The sequence below is a fragment of the Haematobia irritans genome, chromosome 3 (genome assembly GCF_050003625.1).
Source record: "Haematobia irritans isolate KBUSLIRL chromosome 3, ASM5000362v1, whole genome shotgun sequence".
Lineage (NCBI taxonomy): Eukaryota > Metazoa > Arthropoda > Insecta > Diptera > Muscidae > Haematobia > Haematobia irritans.
In genome coordinates, this window is record NC_134399.1 from 92,197,948 (window position 1) to 92,208,365 (window position 10,418).

The 10,418-nt window shown below is 37.8% G+C and overlaps 1 protein-coding gene across 1 annotated transcript; it reads left to right on the top strand.

Annotated features, from left to right (window-relative positions):
- Window positions 1–978: 978 nt before the first annotated feature.
- LOC142229714 (uncharacterized) lies at window positions 979–9,819 on the top strand. Its single transcript, XM_075300286.1, has 2 exons — window positions 979–1,611; window positions 9,201–9,819. The coding sequence occupies exons 1-2, from the start codon at window positions 1,607–1,609 to the stop codon at window positions 9,718–9,720; spliced, it is 525 nt and encodes a 174-aa protein (XP_075156401.1). The 5' UTR covers window positions 979–1,606; the 3' UTR covers window positions 9,721–9,819.
- The last annotated feature ends 599 nt before the right edge of the window (window positions 9,820–10,418 follow it).

Here is a 10,418-nt window from a genome sequence, read left to right on the forward strand (position 1 = left end):
GGTTTTGGGTGGATTTTTCAATTTTTTGGGGGTGGTCACGAATTAAAGTCCTTTTCGCTCTAGGACGCATATTTAAGGAGATATGGGCAAAAGAAGTTTTTCATATAAAAATTTCAATTTTTTTAGGTTTTGGGTGGATTTTTCAATTTTTTGGGGGTGGTCACGAATTAAAGTCCTTTTCGCTCTAGGACGCATATTTAAGGAGATATGGGCAAAAGAAGTTTTTCATATAAAAATTTAACTTTTTTTAGGTTTTGGGTGGATTTTTCAATTTTTTGGGGGTGGTCACGAATTAAAGTCCTTTTCGCTCTAGGACGAAGGAGATATGGGCAAAAGAAGTTTTTCATATAAAAATTTAAATTTTTTTAGGTTTTGGGTGGATTTTTCAATTTTTTGGGGGTGGTCACGAATTAAAGTCCTTTTCGCTCTAGGACGCATATTTAAGGAGATATGGCCAAAAGATGTTTTTCATATAAAAATTTCAATTTTTTTAGGTTTTGGGTGGATTTTTCAATTTTTTGGGGGTGGTCACGAATTAAAGTCCTTTTCGCTTTAGGACGCATATTTAAGGAGATATGGGCAAAAGAAGTTTTGCGTCCTAGAGTGGTCACGAATTAAAGTCCTTTTCGCTCTAGGACGCATATTTAAGGAGATATGGGCAAAAGAAGTTTTTCATATAAAAATTTCAATTTTTGTAGGTTTTGGGTGGATTTTTCAATTTTTTGGGGGTGGTCACGAATTAAAGTCCTTTTCGCTCTAGGACGCATATTTAAGGAGATATGGGCAAAAGAAGTTTTTCATATAAAAATGTCAATTTTTTTAGGTTTTGGGTGGATTTTTCAATTTTTTGGGGGTGGTCACGAATTAAAGTCCTTTTCGCTCTAGGACGCATATTTAAGGAGATATGGGCAAAAGAAGTTGTCTAAACTGGTGTTTAGACAACATTTTTTTTATTATTTTTTATAATTTTTATCATTTAATTATTAAAAATGAATTTCCAAATTTGAATTTCAAAAATTTTCAACCGTTACAAATTGAAATGTTTTCTGTATAACAGTTTAGAATTAATTTGTATCTTTTAATTGTGAATTATATATCGATAAAAATTAATGTGTAAAAACGGATACCGATACATTCTCTGAAGTACAAACTCAAGAATTACTTCACTTGCACTTTGACTACCAACTGGTGAGCCACCTATATTTAATAAAGGATTAATTGCCACTTGAAAAATCTTGTGTTTCTTATTCTTTTACCCGCGTATAATATCTCTAATACGGAGATTTTATACTACATAGGAATTCAAGTCGCTTTCCCCGCAACTTCAATTGGATATTGGTGGGTCATTTCACTCCTGCTGTGATTACAACAACTCCGCAATACAGTCCACAATTTTATTTCCACTCGTGTTGGTCAGCACACAAGCAGCAAGTGGGTGATAGTGACAAGATCCAAGCATTGTACTCCTGGGTTCCAATTGCTCTTTAATCCCACTCTTTCTCAACTTCCACTCCATTGGTTTTTGGTTCAGCTGTCATCCAATTGTTCATGGTCCTCAAGAGAAGAGAGTAATACCAGTCAATCACAAAGAAACACAGCATAAAACATGAGGTAATGACAACTACGCATTAGTTGGTAATTGACTTCGGTAAGTGCGCTTTAAGTAAAACCGCGGATTATTACTGGAATCGAAAGTGTGCGTGGTGGTTTAAATTCTATAAAGTCGATGATAATAATCTGAGAAAAATTAGTAAAATCGCAAAATTCAATATATTAGATTGAACATATATAAAGTAAAACACGCAATCACAACTTTGTGGGAATATGATTGCGATCTGTGCAATATAGTTCAGATTTAAAGTAAATTACAATTTTCGCTTTATACCCGAAATAAGCAATAACAAAAATATTAAAGTGCATTTGCTATCCAAAAAAAGGGAAAAATCTCATTTTGAGAAAGGAATATAATTCTTGTCGCAAAAGTCCGAGAAGTCCACCATTTGTGGGACTTTTTAATTCCAAATTTAGTAAAATTTGTAAAAAGTTAGAAGAAATTGTTTGTAATTCTGAAATTTTTCATGTGCCAAAATTGGTGAAAAAATTTGCAAAATGTGCGAAATGGAGGAGGTTAAATAAATTCGTGAATATTACAGATGTGAAGAAATCCATTATTTTAACCAAAAAGTTAGCGCACAAAAGAAAAAAGTGTAAGATCCGTTATAGAATATTACGAATAAATTCTTTCATTTGGTTCAGTTGGAACAACGAAATAACAAATGAAATAAAAATAGTGTGCCAAAAAAGAAGTCTGAGATTTTGCCGTTATCTCCAAAAAAACCTGTTCATCAAGGAAGAGTATAAGAAAGGTAACACATTTTTCATTTTTATTTTACTATTCTCATTTCGTAATTTTGGCGCAATTTCTCTTGGAAAAAAAAAACAATTTATCACTCAAAGTTTTATGGAGTGACGTAACGGAAGATCGTAGCCATATTTAAGTTAGGCTCTCTGTACGCTCTTATACATATATTATCAAGTTTCTGCTATTCGCCCATATAACACTTTGATCACTCAATTAGAGGTGGAGAAGTAATAATAAAGAGAAATAATTATTATTGTTTAAATGTATGTCACATTCGTAAAAAAATGAAATGGAATAATAAAATTGTTATTCTAAAAGTAGTGCCTTATTTTTCCTAAGAGATTAAGACTGGCACTGAAATACATTGCGCTGTACGCAAGACTTAAAGAAAGATATGCAAAAAAATAATAAAATATATACTGAAATATATGGCACATTTCATGCAACAAAACGAATTAAATAAGTACTTTAGGACATTGCATTTTCCTAAAATAACATTGCACATTATCATTATTTAAATGGAAACGGGAAATACATAAAAATGTTGTTCTTAACAGAAAGTTTAAAAATATAAAATATAAATATATATTTTTTGAAATATTGCACAGTATTTACAATTATATCACAGTTCTATTGCACAAGATTGTCATCAATACATATTCACATAAATACATATATAGCCCCAAAATAGCTCAATAATCGCAAATAATCTGTATGTAATCAGTTGGTGCTGCTGTTTACTAAAGAAAACGAAAATTAATACCACGCACACTAATTACGCACATATTGCTACACACTCGAGGAAAAAGGTTAACGAATAATTTGTAAGCCTAAATCCTCAGCTGACATTCGGCGTTATTGGATTTTACATATTCTTATTCTCATTTTTTATATCTTATTCGCACTTGTGTTCATATTTTCGCTTACAAATACTACAAAAATATTTTGTTCTTGATTTCTTCTGATTCTTATTCTCATTTTTATATCTTTTCGCACTTGTTTTCATATTTTCCGCTTACAAATACTATATAAATATTTTGTTCTGGATTTCTACTGATTTTCATTCCCATTTTTCATACCTTATTCGCACTTGTTTACATTTTTTCCGCTTGTATATAATACATAGATATATGAATACTTTGTTTTTTTCAATTCAACTGAGTCTTAATTTGAAAATAGTCGAACTATTGAGTAATTTGAAAAGAAAATTATCATCGCGGTCGATTTGTTTATTGGGAAACTGCAGAAACATTTCTGCTCCATTAAATTTGAATTGTGAGGACTCTCCACTTGGTTTGTCCTTTCTGATAAATTGTCCACTTAAAGAGTGAATATCTTGACAATCCTTATATTTTCGTGATTACATGTTGTCTCCTACGGACAAAGGCGTACCTTCGGTTAATATGTCTCGAAGTGCTCCGAATTCTGTTAGCAATGACAACGCGGGTGAGCAGGATATGCGAGGACAAGAATTTCTGTTCGACTGTGATCACCTCGTTTTATTTTGTGACATTTTTGAGAAAGCTGATCTTGAAAATCAGACTGAGACCTTGTTAGATGTCAAGTTTGATGAATTAGAAGGGAGATGGAGGAAGGTTCAGGACGGTTATCGGAACGTAATGATGACTCCAGGGCTCATTGCGGACAAGGATTTTAAGGATAAGGTTCGATTGAATTATAACATTTGCGCGGAGGAGTATTATTCAACCCGTTCAAAGATAATAGATATCCTCCGAATGGAAAGGGGTCAGAACATTACTTCCAGGCAACCTTCATTATTTGCACAATATCGGGTTCCTGGGCCTAACGTCCCAGCACCGATTCCTAATGAATTTTCTGTTTACCACGGCCAACCACAGGACTCCACTGGAAGTTTTATAAAGGTTCCACCGTGTGACACCGAGATTTTCAAGGGTGGTTACGAAGAATGGCCGTCATTTCGTGATATGTTCACGGCGGTCTACGTCAACCACCCAAAACTTACCCGAGCACAAAAGTTATATCACCTTCGAAACAAAACCCGCGGGAGCGCCGGTGCTATCGTGAAAAGGTATACCCTGTGCGATGAAAATTTCGATTTAGCATGGGATGCCCTTAAGACTAGGTATGAGAACAAAAGAGTCTTGGTTGATAATCAACTCCGAATACTTTTCAATATCCCACCTGCCACTGTGGAGAATAGCGATTCGATACAGAAGGTCCAATCTACAGTAAATGATTGCCTTTCGACTCTCAAAACATTGGATGTTGACGTAGACGGTTGGGATCCTATTTTAATATATCTTATTTCAACAAAACTTCCAGACGAAACACTATCTCTGTGGGAACAATCTTTAAAATCCCATAGAGATCTGCCACGATGGTCCCAAATGGACGAGTTTCTTGTAAATAGATTCGAAGTAGTGGAGCGAATTTCCAGAATTCGATCAACTAAGGATAGATATTCGACTCCAATTGAGTCTTATAAATCGAAGACTCAAACATTTTTATCTCAGGACAATTTGGCTTTATGTACTCTTTGCAATAATGACCACAGCTTACGAATTTGCCCGGAATTTAAGAAATTGAGCACCCAAGAAAGAATTGATTATGTTTTCCGCAATAAAATTTGTAATAATTGTCTCTCAACGGGTCATGTGAAGAATAGTTGCAAAAGCAAGAAAAGGTGTTGGGAGTGTAAGAAAAACCACCACACTTTGCTCCATATAAAAACGGTTACGACTGTTACAAATACAGATAAAACCACACCGACTACTATCGATGGCCAGCAAGTGGCTCTTAACTCTTTCGTGGATGGCCCTTCAACTTCATCCAATTCATGCTCGCAAATTCAGGCCAACTTTTCTTCTAGCAACGAGACTATTTTGTTGCGAACGGCTTTGGTGCAGGTCGAACATGACGGCGAGCTATTTACTATACGCGCCCTTATCGATCCAGGATCCCAAAGGACATTTTTGTCTGAAAGGATTCGTAATCGCTTGAAGATCCCATATAGAAAGGCGCTGTTTGAGATATCAGGTATTGGTGGACAGCATCAAACATCAAGTAAGGAATGTGAGCTTACATTGGTTGCACGAAGGACAGACTCTCGCTTCACAATAAGGGCCATAGTTTTACCGAAGGTTACTCAACGATTACCTGCTTCGTCTTTCGAAATTCCACAGTCCTCTGCTCTTCAGGAACTAGACTTAGCCGATCCCAACTTTAACAAGTCTGCTCAAGTAGATCTTGTACTTGGGAACGACTCCGAGAGGTTTATTAATATAGACGGCATTAAGAAGAATATTTGTGGAACCACTTCTGCCTACAATACCGTTTTCGGATGGGTCTTAAGTGGTCCTATAAGGGCTGAAACTGTGCAGTCATTTTCCATACGGGTTTCGGAAGATGAGACACGCCTTCTTCATGAACTCATACGAAAATTTTGGGAAACGGAAGAAGTTCCTTCCGAACCACCACCGTCAAAGGAGAGCGAATTTTGCGAAAATTTTTACAAATCCACAACTATACGACGAGAAGACGGTCGGTACATGGTACGTCTACCATTTAAACAAGAATTTCCCCAATTTGTTTCCCTTGGTTCGTCAAGATTCATGGCTCTGGCGCAATATTCACGTATGGAGCGCACACTTAGCAGAAATCCCGAATTTCACGCGCAGTATGAAGCTGTCTTGAACGAATACCTCAAACTTGGCCACATGGAGGAAGTTTCACCATGTGAGTTGTCACAAAACGATTCTTTTCGCTCTTATTACCTTCCGCATCATGCGGTATTACGCCCGGAACACAAAACGACAAAGCTACGAATAGTGTTCAATGCGTCGAGGAAAACGAAATCTGGGTATTCACTTAACGACGTACTTTACACTGGCCCAACTCTACAGAACGATCTGACCTTTGTCATACTCAACTGGAGAAAATACAAATATGTATTTTCTGGTGACATTCAAAAGATGTACAGACAAATTCTGGTACATCCTGCGGATAGACCCTTTCAGAGAATTGTACATTGGAAAGATTCCGCAAGTTCCCCTAAAGATTATCAATTAAACCGTGTCACGTTTGGAATTAATTGCGCACCTTTTCTTTCGATTCGAACCATTTTGCAATTGGCAACTGACTGCCAAGAACAGTTCCCACAAATCTCTTCAATTTTACGAAATGAAATATATGTAGATGATGTTTTATCTGGTGGGTTTACTCTGACAGACACGAAAACTATTTTGAATCAGTTGGTTGAAGTTCTCAATTCCGCTGGGTTTCCATTAAGGAAATTTGCATCTAATGATTCACAATTGCTTCAAGGGTTATCTCCTGAAGACTTGTACGAATCCGATTTTTTACGCTTCCAAGAGACTAGCTCTGCGAAAGCTCTTGGGGTAAAGTGGAATGCATACACTGACACATTCTCTTATTCATTTAATCCCATCTCAGACTGTGAAAGCATAACGAAGAGAAAAATTTTATCGGCAATTGCCTCATTATTTGACCCAGCTGGGTGGATTACACCCATAATTATTCGAGCAAAAATCATGATGCAACAGTTATGGTTGGAGGGCATCGGCTGGGATGATGATATTGGCCAAGAATCTCTACAAAAATGGCGCTCTCTAGTTTCTGACTTGTCAAAAATTAATGAAATTACCATAAACCGTTGGATCCAATATTATCCAACGGACAATGTTGAGATTCATGGATTTTCTGACGCGTCTAAGGCCGCCTACTGTGCCTGTGTTTATGTAAGATCCCAAACCTCAAAACATGTAACCTTTTCGAACTTGCTAATAGCAAAGAGTAAAGTGGCTCCACTTCAAACTGTTTGCCTACCGCGATTAGAATTGAATGGAGCTCTCTTACTTGCGAAATTGGTGAATTTTGTTATTTCAAAATTTGATTTCAAAGTTTCCGAGACATTTCTTTGGACAGACTCTTCGATCGTCCTAGGATGGTTGTCTAAACCCCCATGGAATTGGGAGACGTACGTAGCAAATCGTACGTCTCAAATTCACTCATTAGTTCCCAATGCGAAATGGCGACATGTGCCTACTCGTGATAACCCTGCCGATATAGGCACCCGAGGTTCAAATCCTCAAGAATTAAAAACAAATTCGTTGTGGTGGACAGGTCCATCGTGGATCACGAATCCCTCATCGACGTGGCCTAACTCGAATCCCCTCGCTCCACCACAATCCCAGAAACAAGTACAATCCTTTAATGTTAATGTGGAACTACCTGATATATTGGACAGATTCTCTTCGTATCCTAGGGCACTAAGGGTTCTGGCATATATTTATCGCTTCTATTCCAATTGTTGTGCCAAAACTAACAAGGTTCATACTGCCTCTGCAGAATTAACTCATTCAGAGATCAAATCCATAAAAACTCGTTTAATAATTTTATCTCAAAAACGTTTCTTCGAAACAGAATACGGGGAACTCAAAAAGTCCAATCCTATCTCGAACAAGAGTTCACTTTCCACGCTAAATCCTTTTTTGGATTCCCATGGGATAATGAGAGTGAACGGCCGTTTGGCAGATTCATCCCTATCGTATAATGAGCGATACCCAATAATACTTCCGGGTAATTCCCGGCTATGCCATTTATATCTCTCGCATCTACACTTATTTCTTGCACACGGTGAATGCATTCTAATGTGCAGAATGTTACAAACCGAATTCTATTTGGCTCGCGCAAAGACCCGAGTGAAAAGCATAATACGCAAGTGCAAGACGTGCGTTATATTTAAGCACAAGCCTTGCTCCCAAATCATGGCGCCGTTACCACCAGAACGTTGTACAATCACACCTCCATTTCATTTCACCGGCATCGATTTTGCTGGTCCCTTCGAACTTAAAAGCTCCCACTTACGCAAATCTCCAATAATGAAGGGTTATGCTTGTGTATTTGTATGCTTTTCCACGAAAGCGATACATCTGGAGCCATGTAGTGACTTGTCATCAGCAGCATTTGAGGCTGCATTCGCCCGTTTCGTTGGGAGGCGGGGGCTCCCCCAGAGGGAAATCTCTGATAATGGGCGCAATTTCATAGGCGCTAGTCGACATCTTCTCAAAGAATTTTCCCACTTTCTCAAATCATCATCAACTTGCATATCTCAGAAGTATTCCACTCACGGCTTTGAGTGGCGATTTATACCGCCTCATGCACCCCACATGGGCGGACTATGGGAGGCAGCCGTAAAAAGTTTTAAGTATCATCTAAAAAGGATTGCCGGCTCCCATAGGTTCACATTCGAACAGTTTGCCACTGTACTTACGCGGATAGAAGGTGTATTAAATTCTCGGCCGATTTCTGCCATGTCTGAAGACCCTTCTGATTTAACTGCGTTAACCCCTGGCCATTTTATCAAGGGTGCGCCCATAATGGCTCTTCCTGAACCCGTTTCTACAGATTTATCCCTTATAAACCGGTGGCTGAAACTTAAGGCACTTCACCATCAGTTTGCGTTAAGATGGAAAGAAGACTATCTCAAGGCCCTCCAAAAGCGCTACAAGTGGAAAAATTGCACCCCGAATATTAAAATTGGTGACTTGGTAGTGGTTTTGGATGATTTACTCCCCCCGTGCGAATGGCGGCTCGGACGAGTTGAGAAGACTCATATCGGATCTGACAACATGGTTCGTGTAGCCGATATCCGAGTTGAAACTGGGACGATAACACGTCCAATAGTAAAATTGTGTCTTTTGCCATTTGATTCAGAGAACATGTAAACTTTTTCAACCCTCTTACAATAAACAAAAACAAATAAATACCTTTGCCTTTCACGCTTGTGAAGGCAATACCTTTAATAATTGCACTATTGTCTCTTAAATAATTTCAGAAGTACCACGGAACGTAAAGCATCTCACACACGCCGACGAAATCCTTATCTCTATAAGTGTGAGCTTTGTCGAACTTTCCACCCAATTCGCTTTTGCAAGAAATTCCTCGACATGGATGCACTGCAGCGTAGAATTGCTATAAGGACCCATAATTACTGCGAAAATTGCTTAGCCAAGAGCCATACTACAAATGCTTGCCCCTCAACAGATTCCTGTAGGAAGTGTAAAGCTCGCCATCATACGCTTTTACATGGACAGTACCCGCGAAACCAAAATACCACTTCTTCACGAAGCCACTCGAAGAGACCTCATCAACAGCAAAGCACTGTCAAACAGGCGTCGCAGCAAAAAGCCTCAATTAAATCACGGGCTCGTAAACACACAAAGAAGGCCAAAGAAACCCGAGAAACACCAACCACGCCAAATCATTTGATTCTGTCTGAGGCTATTCGATCTCTAGCTGCCGTCTTATGTTCCTCGCCATCTTTTGCACAAGTGCAAGGCCGGCGGCATGTCTAAACTGGTGTTTAGACAACATTTTTTTTATTATTTTTTATAATTTTTATCATTTAATTATTAAAAATGAATTTCCAAATTTGAATTTCAAAAATTTTCAACCGTTACAAATTGAAATGTTTTCTGTATAACAGTTTAGCATTAATTTGTATCTTTTAATTGTGAATTATATATCGATAAAAATTAATGTGTAAAAACGGATACCGATACATTCTCTGAAGTACAAACTCAAGAATTACTTCACTTGCACTTTGACTACCAACTGGTGAGCCACCTATATTTAATAAAGGATTAATTGCCACTTGAAAAATCTTGTGTTTCTTATTCTTTTACCCGCGTATAATATCTCTAATACGGAGATTTTATACTACATAGGAATTCAAGTCGCTTTCCCCGCAACTTCAATTGGATATTGGTGGGTCATTTCACTCCTGCTGTGATTACAACAACTCCGCAATACAGTCCACAATTTTATTTCCACTCGTGTTGGTCAGCACACAAGCAGCAAGTGGGTGATAGTGACAAGATCCAAGCATTGTACTCCTGGGTTCCAATTGCTCTTTAATCCCACTCTTTCTCAACTTCCACTCCATTGGTTTTTGGTTCAGCTGTCATCCAATTGTTCAGAAGTTTTTCATATAAAAATTTGAATTTTTTTAGGTTTTGGGTGGATTTTTCAATTTTTTGGGGGTGGTCACGAA